This window comes from Manacus candei, unplaced genomic scaffold, assembly GCF_025592945.1.
Source record: "Manacus candei isolate 608988 ecotype Guabito, Panama unplaced genomic scaffold, ASM2559294v1 h1tg000023l, whole genome shotgun sequence".
In the NCBI taxonomy this organism is placed as follows: Eukaryota; Metazoa; Chordata; class Aves; order Passeriformes; family Pipridae; genus Manacus; species Manacus candei.
The window spans coordinates 24,278,389-24,298,546 of record NW_026138071.1 but is presented as its reverse complement, the minus strand read 5'-3'; the positions used below and the strand labels follow the sequence as shown (position 1 = coordinate 24,298,546).

Below are 20,158 nucleotides of genomic sequence, written 5' to 3'. Positions count from 1 at the left end.
TCAAAGTGGTAATCAGTGTAGCTCTGTATTTTTGCCAGGCTAAGTAATTCCATGGCTTTCTAAGAAGATGCTATTTTCATTTGAAGCTGGGATGATTTAAGCATGATATTTCAAAAATGGGTGGTGATTGATTAGTCATTAGTCTAATAATGGACTGCATCTGCATTTTTCCTCCATCTTTATCATATTTTGCATAATTCATTTGGCTTAATTGGACATTAAAATCTTTTTCCATGTAACCACCACAGCACATTCACCCGCCTCTGCTTGGATTGTCATGGGATCCCTCTGCCCTTGTTCACTGCTGCTCAGAAAGCCCAATTCTGCCCTGTGGGACGGGCTGGCATAGGAATGGGACTCCGTCTGCCTTGCCTGTGTGCCCCCTGGTATTTTTTCTGAGTGTTATTTGGTTTTTGCATTACAACAAGGCCTGAAGTAATAACTCTTTCCAGGTTTCTGATGGGCTTCAGGCTGTAAATGTGGGAGGTAGTGACTCCTCTTAAAAATACTCCCTATAACGCATATAAAATGGGGGTACAGTTAAGTGTTATAGGATGTGTCCCACAGGGAGCACCTTAGAAATTCAGATTATTGGAGTTTCTCAGTTTGAGGCAGCTGAAGCTGTTCCTCATGTGGCCAGTTTGTCTGCTGGCACTTAATGGTGAGGAGGTTCCACCAGCTTTGTGTACACAGAACAAACTCCTTTTACTGGCAACAAGACTGGTGAGACCAGTAACAAGCTCATCAGCCAGAGGTCAACCAGATTCCCAATAGTAATGGAAAGGGGAAATAATTATCAAGCTTCTTTCTAGCTGGCAAGGGGCCTAGAACTTGGATCTTTTGCTGCTGGGGTTGATGAAAATGTCAGTGTAGTCATCAAAAGAGTCCCTTAAAATACACTTCATATGGCTCCAGCTGTTTTGAAAACAAAGGACTCACAAATCAGAACTTGTCATAGTGAAAATTAATTGCTGTTCACTCACTATTTTGCCTTTTAAAAAATATTTGCACAAGGTGATGAAACAACCACTGACCTGCCTTCAGAAATAAACTTTGAAGAGGATACTCCTGGGAGGAGTTTACTGCAGTCCAAATTAGATAAAGCAAATTGATGTGGTTCATGTATTATTGATCTTTCAACAATAAATCCAGAGGGGTGTTTATAAGCAAGGGACATAATTATCCAGATTTTTATCCTTCTTGCTGGTGTGAAACAGCAGTTTTCAGGGAATACATACCTAAAGCATACCTGATGATTAGTCCCACTATTCATCATTATTAATATTCAGAAGAAAAAATGTATATTTAAAAAAAAGGGAAGAAGGAAAGGGGATTTTTAAAACTTCCCAGAAATTATATAAATCTGTTAATACCCCATCTTACAATTACTTGTTTTGTTTGCAAGTGCCAGTTAAGACTGGGATTGTGATGTATATGGATCTGAGCATGCCCATTTTAATGGGAGATCTTCTGGAGTATGAAGATGTTCATTAAGTTGGCAGGAAGGTAAAGAGTGGAGGGTGGAACTGTGAAGGCAATTAAAGGACTTGCAAAGTCCTTTAAGTAGAGCCTGGAACAGAGCCAGCAGTGAATGCAAACTAATTGAATCCTTGTATAAATTCTTTAATTACTTCAGTGTGCACACACAAAACAGTACCGAGTTGATTCTATAGACTAGGCAGCAAGTCTGACCAGTTTTATGGAATCGTTCTACAAGCTCTGTGATTAGAGGAGGTAATGGAGCCGGGCTGCAGCTGCAGCAAATGTGGTGTAAATGGAAATCGGTACAACAGGAATCTGCTTCTGCACATACTCTCCTTGCAGCTCATTGTCTCCTCCTTTTGCATGTAGGAAATCAGTCAAGCCCTTATGGTCCACCCTGCTGTTCAGTAAAATATGGCATCAAAAAGACATCATAAAAAAGAGTGTGGCAAGAAACAAGAATAAGAAAACCATGACCAAGGCAGAGGGCTCTTCCATGAATAACTAGAAGAATAACTAACAAGGTTGAAAAAGCCAAAAGCTCATAGGAGAATTCAAAGTGATTCTGCCTTAAAGCTTTTGAAAATGGCCCATGGCCAGATGGAAATGAATTCATTTAACATATGACTTATCCTTTTCATTTTCTTTGAATGGCATGTAGCTCCAAATAATCTTTCAGCTTGGTTACATTCCTGGTTTTTTTCTTCCTATTGAGAAGTTGTTATCCCACATCTCCAGCTCACTTGACTTAGATAAAGTATGGAATAGAGCTGGCATTAAGCAAAGAAGTGGTGAAGTGTAATAGCCAGCTCACTAACAAAATCATTATGGGATGTTTTTAGTGTAGCAGCTGCCTTGGGATCAGTAATAATTAATGCATTTAGTAATAAGCCTGTGGACAGAGTATGTTGAGGCTCATCAAATACCTGTCTGCACATGTTGAGATGTTGCCACCAGAACCCTGTTTCCTTACATCTGTTGGCATGTGTGGTGTGCTGTCTTTTCACAGAAATCAGGCAAACTGTGCTGCTGGGTGTTGCATTTTACGCAGTTTGTTTATACCAGGCATCCCAGAGGAAATTGTTAAAAAGCCTGCAGACTTTTGACAGCAAGAGCTGATTAATCTGTGCCAGTAAGACAGTGTGTGAGCCCTTTGGAGCAGGACGATCTTCTCTAGCTTGTTTACACAGTACCTGTCACACTGGGATGGTGCTCCCAGGCCCAGGTTCTCCAGCACTGCATCTGTTCAAGCAGTACCTGCAAGGGCCAGGGGGCTCATCCTTTCTGGTGAGGCCACAAATCCCCTTGTGAAAGAGAGCCTAAATTATCAGTTAGGATGGTCCAGTGTACCTGGAACCTACAAATGACTGGATTGTGGAAAATCCTGCAGGAGGGGAGGTTTGTTTACCTTAGGGATGTGTAGTAAAAAGGGGAGAAAATAAACATGGCAGACAATAGGATGGCAGGATTGAAAGAGCGTGGGGTATGGGTATTCTCTTATGGTGTGCCAGCTACTGCAGCAAGATTAATTAATAGAAGGAAGGCCCTGTAATAAATCAGATTGTTTTCCTCATAATTATGCCACTAGTAACGATCCCCAGTTGGAGCCAGTGAGAAGGTCAGAGCCAGTGCTGCAGTTGCAGTCACTTTGGAGCAGGGACTGTCTCTGATCAATGTTTGCATAATATCTGTTCCAGGGAAGATTCTCAGGGCTGTTATGATCTATTAGCTGGACTGTGCTGTTACTTAAGAGAGAAATGTCATATTGAAAATCCATGGGCACAACTGTTGATGACAAAAGGAGGAGTCACAGAGCACCCACTGGAGTGTCTTCTGTAACTACCCTGAGTAGATTATGTGCAGTCTTACCCGGGTGGGCTCTCCATTGATCTAGGTCAAAATTGCTGAGCTACCAACACTGTAATTAAGCAGCATTTATTGAACTAAAGTGCAGTGGATACATACAAAACAGGTTTGAAGACACATACAAGACAAGTTTGAAACCAAACCAAAACACACACCATCCCCCGCGAAGGTATTTGTTAAAATGCCTCTATGGATAGAAAAAAATCAGGAGTAAATGCAAGAATATGCCCAAGTTACATTAGACTATATGAAATAATGGGTATAAGGGTTACTGGTGATTTCCTTAGTGGACCGTTGGTGGTGACAGACATAATCTTTGCAGAAGAAAGTGAAAAGAGAGGATGGGGAGGTGTGGAGAGTTGGTCCAGAAACAAGGTATTTACTCTGGGGAATGGAGGGATCTTTCTGCACACGCACTCAGCTCCTCTTCTCTTTACTGGCAGGATAGGTCATGACCTAAGGAACAGAGATATCTCACTGGATCGTGCGTGTCCCAAGCTCCCAGTTTGGAATTACTGCTGTGTGCCATCTCTACTGACACCTCTGGGCAGCTGAGATGGGCATCTTTAACCTCTCTGAAAGTCAGACAATTCCAAAATTGCAAAATTAGTGATCAGGTTTGCAGGAGTCGTGTTATAAACATCAGCAATGGGTACATGCATAGTTAATTCAGACTCCATGCTATCTGGAAAGGGTGGGGAAGAGAGAAGGAAGAGCTTCAGGTGTTTAGCCCAGAAAACAGTATCCAAGGGGGATGTGAATGACACACTAATTGTAATGCATCAGGGACAGGGAAGAAGGGAGGAGTTTTTCTGCAAAAACCCACTTGTATTTAACCAAAAGGATATGGACGGCATGTGAACAAGTACTTTTATACCCATTTTATATTTATGGGCTGAAAGCTTTATAAATGCAAGGACAGGCAGGTTCTGGATCAGTGGCACAAGGTGGATGGGGGAACTGCTGCTAATGTGGAATTTACTACATTTATCACAGCAAGGGTATGAAAATATTGCTAGTAAGAGTAAGGGACTGTGAGTAATCTCTGGAAGCATTGTTTGTGAGAGGAAGGCAGTTGATTTGACAACTCTTCCAGTTGCATATCCATGGTGGTGCTTTTTTTTTTTTCTCTTGTTAAAAGTTTGCTCTCTTGAGATCCAGTTCAAGCCATGGAAAAATTTGGAGCATAGTTGTTGTATTTTGGGGTTTTTTGTTGTTTGTTTCCCCAAGGGCATTCTTTACCTCATCCTTTGTATAGGCTGAATTTAGTAGAACCAGGCAGGTGAAAGGAGGGGGAATTAGATGGGTACAGCTGGTGAGATAGTTAAACAGAGCTGTGATGCTCAGCACCACTACCTCGGCGTGGGGTGTAATTATAGTTACTGAGCTTTTTTTTGCAAAACAGCAAGTGCTGAGAGCACACCTTGCAGGCTGCTGAATTCTCCAAGCAATGATTATTTTGTTTCTCAGTGTTACCTCTGAATTAGTCTGTAACAAGCCAGAATGGAGTTTTGATATTTACATCTCCTCCAAATGAACCTAAAGATTTCATTATACTTACACCAGGATAGTGTTTTGCAGACCATTACTTTCTACTTGAGAAGTTGATGGATATTTTAAGATCTTAAATCCTCTGTTTGCTAGAAAACTCCACACATTTCTTGCAGGTATTGTTTATGTAAAAGATGTAAAAAATAGCTGAATAAAAAAAAAATAAATCACGGATGCGGTAACTGTCCCATATTTCATCTGATTCTCAGTTCCATACTGTTGTGATTCTCTTTCCAAACAATATCCTTTAATCTAATCTTACACTCTTGCAAAAATTGGAAAAGACATTGACTTTGATAACTGTGAGTGCACACCAGCTGAGCTGCTTTGGGGATGTTGAATCTTTATTTAGGAGGTTAAAATGAAAAGTAAATGTTTCTAAGTGGGTAGCTGGGCGTTCTTTCTGTTATGGTGGCAGGAATTAGCTAGACAAAGTTATGTTTGGGCATCCTTTACCCTACCTTCTTTGACTTTTGCATTTGTTCATATGCTACATATTCAAAATACATCTTTAAGGGGTTTTGGATGGTTGGTTTTTGTTTTAATTAATATTGAACAGAGACATGGGGAGCATGGTCCTGCTGTCTTTCCTTGCATAGTCCTTGTGTGCTTCTGGCTCCCTGGAATGACTGACCTGCCCTTGGTGTGGCTATGGAATGTACAACAGGGAAGGGCTGTCTGTTCTGCTCCCATCTTGTGCTTCACATGGAAAACACGAGTACACTAATTTAAAAGCAGGCCTAAAGGGCCATTCCTGGGAGAAGAAAGGGAATCATAAGACATGTTCTTAGGGGACACTGGTATCAGAATTCAAGATGACCTCTTTTCTCTTTTTTTCCTTATAGTTTCTCCTGAACTGGTCTCTTCAGGAGTCATGTTGTGGTTGTTGCTATTCGAGGCAATGGAGCTGCAAAGAGGCTGTGATAACCTTGTATATAATAACTTTCAGTACTTACAGCTGATGTGTCTGGCATCAGTGGGTGTCCAGCCCTGTGTTGTAGGCTTCCTTCTTGGCACAAGTACAAAAGCAATGCCTTGACTTTGTTTCCATTGTTGACAGGGGGACACAGTGGCTTCCTGTGACTCCTCCGGTGTGCTGAAGCTCTGGGACATGCGGAAGTTGGTCCCCATTTTATCCATCGACGCGGGCCCACATCCTGCCAACCACGTTGCCTTCGATCAGTCTGGTAGGATTCTAAAACAACCTTTTCTACCTAAGGGTTTATTTTGAAATCTCTCTCCTCCCTTTCTGGGTCTGAAGCCAGATAGCGTGTGTGAAGCAGCGTAGATGTGTTAATTTTAAGGAAGAATTGCCCAATTGTGCCACTGATCAATACATTTGTTTTCTGTGGACTAAGCAGCCAAATCAGACTCCATTCATATAAAATGAAAATGTGCAATAACAAAAAGTACAATTAATTACAAAAATATTACCTAAAATACAGAACTGACCAACAGGGGTAAAAAGCTCAGCGAGATTACCTGTGTTCTAGTGACATTTATTGTCCATTACTGTTTGTTCTTTTATTTGCTAATTCTGTAGTTGCATTTCATAGCCAATCTTACTAAGGCCTCTAACAATTGCCTCAGAACTTCATTGTGTTGGCAGAACTGCTTACTAGGCACAAAGAACTGAATTAACCAGTTATTTTTCATCATCAACCGTGTATTACCATGTCAGCAATATTGTGAGTGAGCATGCTTTTTCATTTGAAGAGGGGCTGTTCTAAAAACATTTTGTTTTAAAACCAGTATTAATCTTCCCTTCCACAGGACAGACAAGCATTCATGTTGCAGCACAGAATTAGATCTTAGCTTAGGAAATTGTTTTGCTCAAAGGTAGTACAACATGACATGATATACTATAATAATATATAATGTAAAATATGTAGGTATATTGAAAAAGTATACATTTGCATTGTTATGTTCATAAAATATAAAGCTTTGAGAGATAATTAAGGAATCATTAAAGAAAAATAATAGTATGATATTTTGTCATAATGACCCACATACTGTGGAACACATAATGTCAATATATTGAGTCACTTGGCAGAAAACTTTGCCATCAAATTCTAGATTATTTGTATAGTAATTTCACAGATCTCTCTGCTGTATCATTAAATAAGGTATTTTCATTTCCAAGGGAGTGAAAATGCATTGACATTTAAACTGTCCATTTTTGGACAGTTTCCCAAAGACAAGTTTAACCACTCTCGTATTTATGTGTGTAATTTGGAATGAGAGCTCATTTCTTGTTCAGGAGGATGTGAAGAAGTTTCACATTTTTGTTTCTGGAGTATAATGTTGGCTCATTCGCAAAGGAACCGCATCCCTGAAAAACACATTTGCAATATTTCTGGCCAGATGGGAACTTTCCAATGGAAAGGTTATCAGCTTCAGGTAATCTGAATATGCACTTTTTTCGTCCTTTGGATAAAATCCAAAATTTTCTCTGCAGGACTAAGCACACAACAGAGATATGAGATCGGGGTGGATGATGACAGAGGCAGAATGCAACAGGATGCAATCCCAGCTATAAAGATAGGAAAATACCTGGCTAAGGCTCTTGCCATAAGGGGGATAGTCCCTGTGTCACCTGAGCAGGGACAGAGGGTGAGCGACCCATACCAGGCACTGTCCATACACACAGACTGCTTTTTTTGGCTAACACTGGAGTTGCCAAGCCAACTAAATCAAAGTGAGCCTAAATCCTAAAATGGCCTTTGGTGCATCAATTAGAGGTTGAATGATGCTTGTCTTCGACAGCAAAGTGCTGGGTGAAATGATCCAGCAGGTTCCTGCAGTGTTTGTCTAAACAGTCATTCATGGATTTGGTCACTCTAAACTCTTCTGTCAGTCATTTGGGTGGAGTTAATGAAAAAGCATGTCAAAATAAGTCAAACAGCCAGAATACTCCAGAAGGAAATGGTGATGGGAGAATATATCCCGTGTCTAACAGTCAGGGAGTGGGACATCTGCCTCATTCAGGACCTCTGTCTGTGGAACAGCTTGGGTGGATTTTCCTTATCAAAGCACGGCTGAATTTCCAGCTGTATCCCTCGGTCTCCCCAGGTGGTGTTACACCACCAGTGTAAAATACTTGAGTGCATTAATAGTCACAGACACAAATTGTTCAGCATCTTACAGGTGGATTTAATTACCAGATTAGAGAGCCATGGTTGAGCAGGTTTTTTCTTCTGCCCAATAATTATTTAAATGAGAGCTAATAATGATAGACGGGGTTTATGAAAAGTTGGGCGGTATCAGCAAATGAGACTGAGGTTGGAGATAGTAAGGCCCCAGCTAATGGAAGAATTTTGTTTGGTTTTCCTTTGTGTTGTTTTCAAGTCATTATCATTGCAAATGCAATGTAGACAAGCACATCTTAGCTTTTGTTTTAACTGGTATTATCTTTGTCAGTATGACATGCACGGGGTGGGAGGTGCTTCACGAGGAGCCAGTACCAAGGAGGAGTTTGGAAGTTACTGGGATTCTCCTGATAGCATTACTGGGGATGGTACTTGCTGCCTTGACTGATCTGAGTGCTGTTCATGGCACAGATGCCTGACCATAAAGCCATTTTCTTTCTTCTGAGTCATTTCACACTCAGAACTGAAATAAGTTAGTGAAAAAAGTTGTGTATAAATCTTTCTGCTTCACTTGCACTCTGCCTTAGCTTTTCTTTGGCTCAGCTTAGAGGTGGACTTTTCCATATCCCATACTTGTGAATGAGGAGAAATGAACTACATAATTAATTACCACTGCACTTCATGTGGATTTTCTGCTTTGCCTCAGTCTTTCTGAAACAAGCTGGTGGTATTTCAGTGAGAGGTGGTGATGGAGCTGCCTGGGACTCAGCCCACTGGGGTAATGCTTTTCACCACAGTGCTTAATAACAGAAATTATTCTGATATTATATACAAAGTACATGTCCTTTGAATTCTGTGTGCCGTGAATGGTCTCAGAGGGAGGACTGACAGTGGTTACTGTGCAAGATGATCCACAATGTAGCTAATTTTTAAACTGAATTCACTTTTGTTTTTTCATATGCAGTTTAACCAGCATCTCTATGTGCATATATTCTCATGTAGCATTCATGAATTCACTTTTGTTTTTTCATATGCAGTTTAACCAGTATCTCCATGTGCATATATTCTCGTGTAGCATTCATGAATCCCTTAAATGCCATCTTGTAATCACCTTTTGTTTCCAGTTGCTGTTTTGAAAAGGTAAATATGATTAATCATGACACAGCATTGCATATTTAAGACAAGCTGTAGAAGGTTCCATTTTATATGCTATGATATATTTATTTATTATCATAACACATTAAAACAAACCAACCAAACAAACCCCACTTCACAGCAACAATCCAAAAAGCAAGAGAGGCCAAGGGAAACCAAATAATATTTGGAAAAAGGTACTGCTTTATTTAAATAAATAAAATCTACTTATTTTAAGATCTGGAGGTACAGGGAGGTGTTATCATTTAACCTGCTTCCATCCAGGCTGGGCCATGTTGCTCTCAGCAGGAGTAAATAGCCTTACCATGCCTCTGACCATCTCCAAGGGCTATAGGTAACTGTTTTCTTCCAAGGAAGAGGATATTAAAAGAAAAATAAAAGTTGCAAATGAGTGTGAAAGTTGAGAAATGTCAGGATCAAGATTATTTTGTGATAAAAGTGGCTTATTTTAGGAGACGAATTCTGGGGATGCAGGAGACACATTGACAGTGAACAGATGGTAGCACTGTCAACCATGCTGGGGTCAGGGCAACTGTTCAGTGTTGCTATCTAAAAGGAAGCTTAATTTGCTTTGATGTCACATGACATCACAGAGGGCCGTCACCACAAGACAGCCATCACTCCAATGGGTGGCAGTTGTTTGCTGTTCCTCTGGAGCTGCTTTGGGTGCTAAACAGTGCTCTAAAGAATTTGTTTCTCCGAATTACCCACCCTTTACTGAATACAGAATTATTGACAGAATTTTCTGGGATGCCATTGCTGAAGCATTTCCAATATCTGCACTTGCTATTACTGATAATATCAAAGCCACAAGTGATCCACACAGATGTCAGGAGGGACAGGGACATGGAGATTAAACCTCAAATGATTGGAATTCCTGCTGATACTGAGTCAGCAGGTAAAGTTCCAAAATCCCAGTTTTCACATCCCTTATCTGGCAACAATTTTTGTGCTCAGAACAGAACTGGCAAACATAGTCCTTGCAAATTGATCATGCAGTGCCCACTCCATTTTCTCTTTGATGTCCTCAGTTTTTGTTGGTATACTGGCTGCAAAAACAAGATGATGTTGAGGTGACAGAGCCAGGTGTCTGTCTTTTCTTCTTCCCTTCACATTTTTGGTTAATTCATAGAATCATAGAATCAGCTGGGTTGGAAGGGACCTCCAAGATCGTCAAGTCCAACCCTTGATCCAACACCGCTGTGGTTACCAGACCATGGCACTAAGTGCCACATCCAGTCTCATCTTAAAAACCTCCAGAGATGGAGAATCCACCACTCCCTGGGCAGCCCATTCCAGTGGCTGATTACCCTTTCTGTAAAGAATTTTGTCCTAATATCTAACCTAAACCTCCCCTGGCACAGCTTAAGACCATAAAATTTTCTGATTTCAACTTCTTTCCTCCTGCCTCAGTTTACAGGATAGCTTAAGTTGATATGAAGAATGATCAAAAGAGAATTTAAAACAAAACCTCCACCACTAAATAATGGTACAATATTCAGGAATAGGCAGGAATATTTTCCAGTATCATTCACAAGGACATTAAATGGTGTTTTGTCCCCAGTATTGACCTCTTGGGTGCTCCATTAGTGACTGTCCCAAGTGAACTTGTGAATACTGCAAAATATTGAAGCACAGAAACCAGTTCCTGAAATGGAACCCCTGGCAAGACTTACAAGACCTGTCATGAGAATTGTTTGCTTTGTTCCCAGTGAGGGTAGATTGTGATATTTGCTGACAGGCAACTGCGCTGAATTGCCCTAAATCAAGAAAAAATCCTTCAACTTGACTAGTCAAACAGATCCCAAAGGAATACTAAGTAAGTTTGCCGATGCCCCTAAACTGGAAGGGGCTGCAGGGGAAGCTGTGTGAGGAGCAGCTGAGGGGACTTGGTCTGTCCAGCCTGGAGGACTCAGGGGAGACCTCACAGGGATCTTCCACATCCTTGTTGCCAAATCCTCTGAAATTGTTGGGATAAATAAAACTCTCTAACGCCGTGTTTTTAGTGTTAGAAAGCAAGGTATTGCTTTTATTCAGAGCGCTGGGGTGTGTATGTGGCGGACCAAAATCCTGCCCCCAGACAGACACCACTTTTTCACCTATTTATACATTTTTGACAGACAAAAGGTGTTAATGTTCATTGGTCCTTAATTACATCATTCTCTTTTATTAGTTAGTATCCTACCTCCTATTGGTTATTAATTTCTTGCTTTCTGTGCTAATTAAGTCCACACTAAAAAAGATACTTTTTTAGTATCTTTTTCCCCGGTAGGGACTTTGCAGCATGTATACTGAATTCTTGTTAATTCTTTTCTTTGTGACATAAAAAAAAGGCCTCCTTCCTTCCTTCCTTCCTTCCTCCTTTCTTTTCCTTCCTTCCTCCTTCCTCCTTCCTTCCTTCTCTTTTCCTTCCTTCCTTCCTTCCTCCTTCCTTCCTTTCTTTTTCTCTCTCTTCTTTTCTCTTTCTCTCCTTCTTTCTTCTGCCTCCCCCCGGGCATCGCGGGCTGCTTTTATAGTGGCCCCGGGCGGGCCCCCTTTGTGACGCTGGAGCTCTCTGAGCCGCCGTCACCAGCGAGGTCACAGTGGCCGCACCCGATGCATCACAAAGGGGGGCCCTGACGCGGGCCTGGCCGTGCCAAAAGCCCAGCAAACTCGGGAGTCAGTGGTCCCTGGTGTCCCTGTGCGCCGGCAGCGACTCGCTCAGGGTGTGCCCGGGCCCTCGTCTCTGCTCGCCCGGGCTTTCCCTGGCTCAGGAGAGCCCCCTGGATCCCACTCGGGAGTGCTCCGCTGGGGATCGGGCTTCTCACAACAGGGGCCCGATGCCGGGAGTGCATCCCTTGGGACCCAGACGGCTCCAAAGCTTTGTCCTTGCTTCACCTGTGACAAGAGTGACACACGGGACACGTTTCTGCCAGTTCAGCATGTGCAGAGCTGAACTTCCAGTGCCCTTTCTGTTCAAAGCCTTCTGGAGGCAAAAAGGGGGCTGGGGTGAGGGGGAATGTCAGTAAGTGGGAGCTTAAATATTCAAGAAAATAAAGGACCAGAAAAAGGTAGCTTCAAATATGAGATAAGTAACAACAACAACACAAGGCATTACCATTCTGGAACTTTTTCAGTGAAAGCACAGAACACTAACATATAATCTCATAGGAAGTAGCCTTAAGTTTTAAATAAACAAGCAACTGTTCAATAGTAACATATATAATCTTAGAGGAACTAATCTTCCATTTTAAACAAATCTGCAGTCAAACCTGTCAGTAGGCAACAAAAGGAGCACGTGCTCAAAGGCTCCCTCTGGGACATGGCTCACACTGCTGTGCTTTCCCAGACAGCTCAAACAGGTGGAGTCTGAGACGTGAACAACTTTTTTGGCAGGGATTTGCAAAAGTCAGAGCCTGCCGACAAAGGGTCAGAATATCAGGTTTTTAACAGCCCTTTCTGCTAAAACCGTGGCTGGGATCAGCCCCATTGCAAATGGCTGGTGCTGGGGGCATTCTGAGAGAACACTGATTTTCTGTAAGGACGACCCAGCATTTCACATTACAAGTCAGAAACATCTGTTTGTCCTAGTTCTTTCCTTAGAGGGAAGAGAGACCTCCATTTCCCTGAAGTTTTCTGAAATGGCTCTTGTCCCTCCCCTACAGCCTGAACTTACCTAGAAAGTATTATCTCCAAACTCCTTCTCTCTATTTCACTGTAGCCAGACCAGTCTTTCTGAATGTATTTAAAGAAATGTTCCTTCAGACTAGAGGAATTATCCTTTGGATTCAAGTTGGCTACCTACAGGCAAACCTTTTTTTGATACCTTAAATTGACACCATTTAAGTGGCACTGAGGAGATAAAGCTCCATCTTGGTAGGGTGGGGAGTTTTCTAGGATGGAAGAAGCTCTCCATTGCTGGGAAGCTGTACAGGGGGTTTTGAAATTAGTGGCTGAATTGGCAGGGGACACACCTGCACCTTTCAGACCCCAGGAGGTGACTGTGTACACATATAAAGAGAACTGGAATAAGACAAGATCTTTACTCTTTCCCACTTGTTTTGCAGTTTCTGAAGCTTGCTTTTTGTATTTGTCTCCCTCTTGATTACAGATAAAGTCATGCATGATGGGAGAAAAATCCTCTAGTACAGAATTTACCAGTAATCTTTTTAGAGGCATCTGATTTTGCCCATATAGAGCAATTATGTGCTGACATTAATGTGTGTGTTTTCTTTGTGACCCCCATTTCTGACTAAAAAGCTTTTTTCATTACAACACTTCATTGCTCTGTGTTCTTTAATCTCCAAGGCAGATTACTTGATAACATCAATTGATTCCTTAGGGTGCTTTTCCCCTTGTGGTTCAGTGCCTGAGTCCCTGCCTCAATTCTGACTATGTATGTGCTGTCACAGACAATACAGTCTCAACTTGGGTAATTTTCACTTGATTGAAGTTATTGCCAATTAACACAAACTTCTGATCACTGATTCTGGGGTTTGACAAAAGAGAAAACACAAAGAATTAAACAACTGTTTAAGTAAATGCTTTTTTCCCCTTTCCCATTCTCTGCAAAAGCCGAACCTCTCTCCTCCCCCCTTCCTAGTCTCTGCCTGCCCTGTTTTTGCTGCAGGCTGCACCCCATTATCCCCATTCCTTTGGTGCAGTACCAGGTGATGTGGGAGGTTGGGGTTGTGTGTGCAGGGCCTTCTGTGGGACACTCCTCCTGCTCCCTCCCACTCATCCCCCTGCTCCAGGCTCTCACTGCTTCCCTGAGGGTTGCCCCCAGGCCACAGGTTTCTATCAGTGGGTGGACATTAATTGGGGACTCTGTGTAAATTAATTGAGTGTCAGTGCATGAGCTGATGGGGCAACCATGCATGAGCTGGGGGCATTCATGCACACGGGAATTGGGTGCTCAGGTACGAACCAACTGGATGCACCGGTTGGGCACTTGTGTAGCTGTAGTAAACTCTGCAAACTGATGCTCAATATGCAAAGAGAACTTCATATATAGATAGACTGAAATAGATGTAATTCTTTGGATTTGTCCTGGCACTTGTTTTTTTACACAGACCTCAGAAAACTCCCAGTTCTGGTTATTAGTCAGCTTAGACTTGCTACAGTGCTGTGACTCCTCCTAGCAGGGTGGCAAGGTGATCCAGCTGTGGATTTGGAACACATCTTTCCAAATCTTTTGAAGCATTTGCTCTTTACACTGAGAACTGAAACTTATTTTGCTGTCTGCTTTGCTTCTCATTCAGGCTTTTCTCAAGTCTATTCATAAAGCATAAGCCACAATCTTGTACATCACTTGTTCCTCTCTTTTCTCCTATCAGGAATTGCTTAATGTCTGTCCCATCAGAACCCTTTGGTTTGCTATGGGTTCAGCACTCTTAAGACCTGTGTGTTGTCACTGCATGCTTACACAACTTCTCCATATAAACTAAGGATTCACATGGTCTGTTCTTTTAAATATAATTGATCCACATTCTCAGAGATTTTGCTTAACGAGCACAAATGCAGCCACCTGCATATCTTAGTTTGCTATTTATTATTTGATGGTCAGCACTTTCAGTTTGTCTTCACTTTCTTCTTGGCTTCAGCTCATCTCCAAGTGCTGTGTCAGTGCTGTGCATGTGAGCTGTGTGTGCCTCCTCTGTCCCTGCAGATACTGGCCAAGCACCAGTCAGGAAAAAAACCCTCTTCTTCCTTCTTTCCAAAATGTGGTAGGGCTAAATATATAAAAATTAGGCTTTTTGCTTTATACTGGCAAACTGAAAGCAGTCATGAGTCTCCATTTCTCTTTTGTCTTGTCCATCTCTCTCTCTCTCTCTTTCTCTTTAATCCAAACTTGAGTATCCCTTATAAAACTTTTCTTTAAAGTCCATGATATGTGTTTGGTCCATGTCTGAATGTGCATCCCTACTTTAAACTGATCTGGGGGAGATAAACTTTCAGGTCCACCATTTGTTGACCTTTTTTTTTTTTAATACAAGCAAAAGATTTTCAAAACTGATACCTTGGGTAGAGGAAATAGAGGGCTGGTTCACCTCAGCCACACTGGCAAAAAGGTTTTGTCCTTTGCACCTCAGAGCTGAAATCACTGCTTTGGCAGAGCTTTGCAATAAGCAAATGCTGTTGCCCCAACTGTATGCTCTTCAACACTGCACCAATATTGATGTTTTGTCCCCAGGGAGCCTGCCCAGCCTGTGTGTTTGAACTGATGAATCCATTAGTGGACTCCCTGGAGAGACTCAGGTGTGCTCTGAGTTGCTTTACACAACCCATGCCCCATTTTCCAGTCCTGATCATGCTGCTTAGCTTGGAAATGAGATTGACAACAAGGCCCTGTCGGCCCCCTTTCTCTGAGGAGTGCTTACAACATCTGTTGACCATCCTTAATTGCTCCTATGGTCAGCATGGGACTAAAAGGATGTGCTGGAAGACTGCATTGCTCAACAGTAATTCCTTCTCTCCTAATTCTCCTTCCCTCGCTGCTGTTCTATGTAGTTTTTTTCTCATTCTCAACATTTGTTTTCCTGACCATAAAAATTCTCTAATTTGGAGGCAGTGGGTAGATTGGAATGTACACGAATATGAGCTGATTGACAGATCATTTTGTCTGCTTGTTTCACGGGGACATGAAACTATCACACTCCTTATTTCTGACCGTGTCAGTTTGCCGAAGGGAAAAAGCTGGTAATGAATTTTCCCCCTTTGTTGATCAGGAGAAGAAGCTGTGCTGTGCAGTGTTTCTGGTGTGTCATGACCATTTTTCAATACAAGGAAGCACCACAATATTTAAATACGCTAGAAGGGAAAGAAAAGGGATTCTGAAAATATGACTTTATTTTCAGTACACACATAATTTAAAATGTATGAAATATTTGTCATTTGGAAAGGAAAGGGAGGTGGCTTGGAACCCCCTTCTTTTACATTTTTTGCCCTAGTTGCAGATAGTTTTGTCTCTGGCTGTGTTTGCTGAGCTAATGAGGGTGGGGACTGTGTACTACTGCAGGCAATTGCTTTGAGCGCTGAGCACTTTGAAGAGATTAGCCCCATTGATATTCCCTTCATCTTCGTTAGAGAGGAATGCTTCCTTCCCTGGAGTGCAAGGAGATGGACAGCTATTTAATAGAGCCAGCCTTTTTCAAGTAGATACTGTAGTCCTAAATATTCCCATCTCACTTGCCTGCACACACCCGGCATAAAAACAGTGTTCTGGAGGCCAGGGTTGTAGCTCATTAGAGCAATATATTGACCTGGTCGGGTTTTTTTGAGGACCCCAGGTTGATTGGATTATTATCTGACTGGTTAAATGTTATTCTTCAAGGAGAAGCAACAGTTTCAGCTGTTCAGGCAGTCAGCCAAAACATGGTGATGAGCAAATTGTTTGTTCCAAGAGTAAATGAAGGGAATGTCCACATGATTTTTGCCATCCTTGTATTAAACTAACAGAAGCTGAAAATTGGAGCTTTATGCATCCCAAGTGGGGCATAACTGATCAAAATTTTGATTCTCCGGCAGCTATCCACAAACTGAATTAAAATGGTTTGCAAGAAGTTGGCCTTTTTTCTAATATCATTTCAACTAGGCACAAGTCTTAAAATAATAATGTATTCAACATCTCATCTCTAGCATTTACTGCTTTTGTAACTTTACCAGGTCCATGGGTTCTATTTTATATTTATTGTTTATATTAATTCCAGCTCACAGAATGCTGCAATTAGCAAATTCCAGCTTTGAAGGTATTTATAGGGATAGAATGAGAACTCCTTTCTTTCACTCAGACTGCACAGCCCCATCCCAAGCCTGGCTTAGATACAAGAGCTTCATCTCCTGATTAACTTGTTCCTGCAGACAGTCAGAGAGTAAGGACCTCTGAAGGTCACCACAGCCTTTCTTCCGTGAAAGCTCCTCTTAAATATCGACAGCTCTCCGGGTCTTGTGTTCTGAGTACTGCATCTGTATTGTATGTGCAGAATGGATCAATACTGCATTCATCATCCATATCCTGAAATAAAACAAAGGGATTTTTGAAATAACTTATGCTACTGATCTAGGATTTGTGTGTGCTTTGTGTGTGCTAAACGTGTGAGATGGAATGACCGTGGCATTCTCTGCCAAGGACTGGACAGGTCCGGGAATCTGCACGGGGACAGCGACCTCTGTCACTGCTGAAATGAGGTGGATGTCCATCAGTAATCAGGAGTCATTAGCTAGCTTGTAGCTTGGTGGAATGATCCAGACTTGAGTTGGGAGTGTAGAAAATATGCTTATGAAAGAAGAAATTGGGTAGTTTTGTTTAAGGGAAGCTACTACTTAGAGAGGAGACAGAGTCCATAGGGACTGGATGCTTTGGAGTGACTGCCTAAGTATCTCAAGTACGTTGTTTCAAACTTAAGGATCATTTAGATAATTTGGACAGTTTACCCACTGCTCTTTTCCCTTTCAAGAAGCAAAGTTCATATTTTGAATTGAAAGTAGGAAATGAAGTGTCAGACAGTTTCATATAACCCCCCCCAATCTTTAAAACTATCCATAACCAGTATTTAGCTTTCCCCTTTTTGGAGGTAAAAACTTTGCCAATCTATGTTGAATTTGAGTAACACACTTTCAGTAACTCAAAACTTATATTTTTGGCAAACTTGCTATTTTTCCAATATTCGTTTTTTAAAGTAACTAAAGTCTAAAAGAAAATTATTCACCTCCAGATTACCTGTTTTGTGATTACCAAGAAAGTTTTGATTCTTTGAACAGCTCTTCCACTTGGTAAATGAAATATATTTATGAGCTAGTTCTTTTCAGAGCTTGGAAGGTGGCATCTCTTCTCAAGAAAGAGATCATCTTTGAATTAAAAGTATGCTGTCCTTAGCCCCTTTTTATTTTTTATTTTATTGACAAATTGTCACAGGGGCTAAAATGCATAATCATCAATAAGAAGTGATCCATGGGGCTATGCAAAATATATTGATTAACAATATAATCTCCATACAGATGTCCTAGGAGTGCTTGTTATTTTTTATGGACCAATCTAGGACTCCTGCTTGCATTTCAAGGGCCAGGGGGAAGAAGGTGAGAGAGACAAAGTTCAGGGCATCTCTGCAGTTCCCCCCTGCTGCTGCCAGCCAGGACTGGCTGCACTGGTGGGTCATGTCCACGGAGAGGCAGCATGTTGGCTGAGAGGGAGAAATACTGCCAGCTGCTCCTACCATGGGCTGTGCCAGCCCCTCTTTGTCAGGCCTGCGTGGGCACAAAACAAACCCACTGGTTTGAAGTGAACTGGGAGCCTGAGACAAAATCCCCATTGTCATGAAAGCCTGATTTTAATTTGTTTTTAGGGCTGCTCCACCACCAAGAAAATCTTGGTTTAGATGCCTTTGAGGCATTGAACTTATGCAGAACTGTTCCTCAGAGAAAACTGGATGCAATGCTAGGATTAGGTAAGTGACCTAGGAGAGAGAAAGAGAGTGCAAAACTTGCATATCCACTTTGTCCAGATGGATATTCACTAGGAAACCTTCAAACTGCTCATAAATATTGCCTGTCCTTTTGTAAAGGCTCCCACCAGCAAGCCCATGGTCATTTCCTGGGCAGAAAAACATTTTTTGTACTGACACTTTCGGGCAACTAAATAAAGTGTTTGAATTCCCTTTCTCTTTCTGTGGCAAAATACTATACATGATGATGAATGGGAAAATAAGCAAGGAAAGAAATTCTGTAAACAGCCTCTGAAGCCTGACTTGGATATTTGAGCTGTTTGTTTGCTTTGGGTTTTTTTTCCTGTGGAATGAACTTTCTTTACTTCTCTGCCTGTCCTTTAATTTGTGAATATCTTTTATGTAGAGCTGTTACCTCTCTGAGTATCCCATGCTCTTGGGGAGTAGGGTAAAATCTACTTATTTTTAGAGTCTGCTTTTAGTCTTTCCTCTCTAAACTGAGTGAAAAAAAGGGAAATATCCTCTTTTTTTCCTCTTCTAGAATAAAGCCGAAGAGGGTGGCGATGACAGAGAGTTCTTTAATGTTGGGTCATGTCAAGCATCATTCCCCCTTCAGCATTTTATATCATAAATGAATATGTGTGCAGTACCTCAGGAACCTGCCAGGAAACACAGCAGAGCAGAACTGCAGTGCTTTGGGTCATGGCAAAGGTCTCTTGTGCCAGACCCACCCCTGGCACTGGGCAGGAGGTGATGCTTAGGGAAAACACTGGTTTCCCTGCTGCTCTCCTGCAGTGCCCTGTGGACTGGGGGCTCCCAGAGCTGGGGACCTCATGCACTTTGGTGTTCATGGATCTGTTAAACTTCCCTCATCTTTTGGTTTGAAACTTCTTTATATTTCCAACAGATCCCATAGCTGTGATGAAATACTTCCCTGCCTTTGCTTTAAATCTTAGTGATACATTCTGATTCTCATACTGTGGGAATTAGTGAATAATAGTTCCTTGTTCAGCCTCTCCATGCTGGCACATCTTCCCCTGCTCTCTTTCCACAGCTGGAGTGTCTGTGTCTGTTCAATCTCCTGGATAAATAAGCCATTCCTCACCTTTCTTCATTTGTTACATAAGTCTTATTTTGGCTGCCTGCTTTTGGAAACAGAGAAGAGGGACAAGTCCTCTATGATGTATTTAGTATGTGCTTAAATCATGATTTTAAAAGGAGGCCTAATGAAGTTTCCTGATTTTCTTCTCTGTCTTCCTCTCCCCACAATAAATCTTAAATCTTGCCATTATACCAAGCTGATATTTCCAAAGAAAACAGAGTGGCTGTGAGATCTCTCTCCTGAATGACAAAGGCTAGTTTACTGTTCATCATTGGATTTGTATAATTAAGGATACTTTTGTTCATTCGAACCATTTCATGTCTCACAGAATTCAGTTTCATCTGCCACTAAATCCAGTAGCATCTTGAGATTCTTCAGTGGGTCTGTGAAATGTGCTGTTGTCTTGAAAAACATGAATAATTTTATACTATCAGTGCTCACCTTCACATCCTGGAAAAAAAATAATATGTTGACTAGCACAGGTCCCAGAATAA

General features: G+C 41.7%; 1 protein-coding gene and 1 long non-coding RNA gene across 5 annotated transcripts in view; one reads left to right on the top strand and one right to left on the bottom strand.

Annotated features, from left to right (window-relative positions):
- The window catches only part of SPAG16 (sperm associated antigen 16), a 377,720-nt gene that overhangs the window by 263,293 nt on the left and 94,269 nt on the right, over nt 1–20,158 (top strand). For 2 of the 4 annotated variants that reach the window (XM_051786775.1, XM_051786773.1), the window contains exon 15: nt 5,960–6,086. In XM_051786775.1, coding sequence (XP_051642735.1) covers nt 5,960–6,086 — 127 coding nt within the window. Of the gene's footprint in view, nt 1–5,959; nt 6,087–7,159; nt 7,300–18,463; nt 18,566–20,158 lie in introns of all 4 variants that reach the window. The other 2 variants (XM_051786772.1, XM_051786774.1) reach the window with 2 other exon arrangements.
- On the bottom strand, nt 11,482–18,566 carry LOC127470835 (uncharacterized). Its single transcript, XR_007904415.1, has 2 exons — nt 18,475–18,566; nt 11,482–12,014 (listed from the first exon to the last, which is right to left on the bottom strand). It is a non-coding gene; the product is annotated as an uncharacterized LOC127470835 (long non-coding RNA).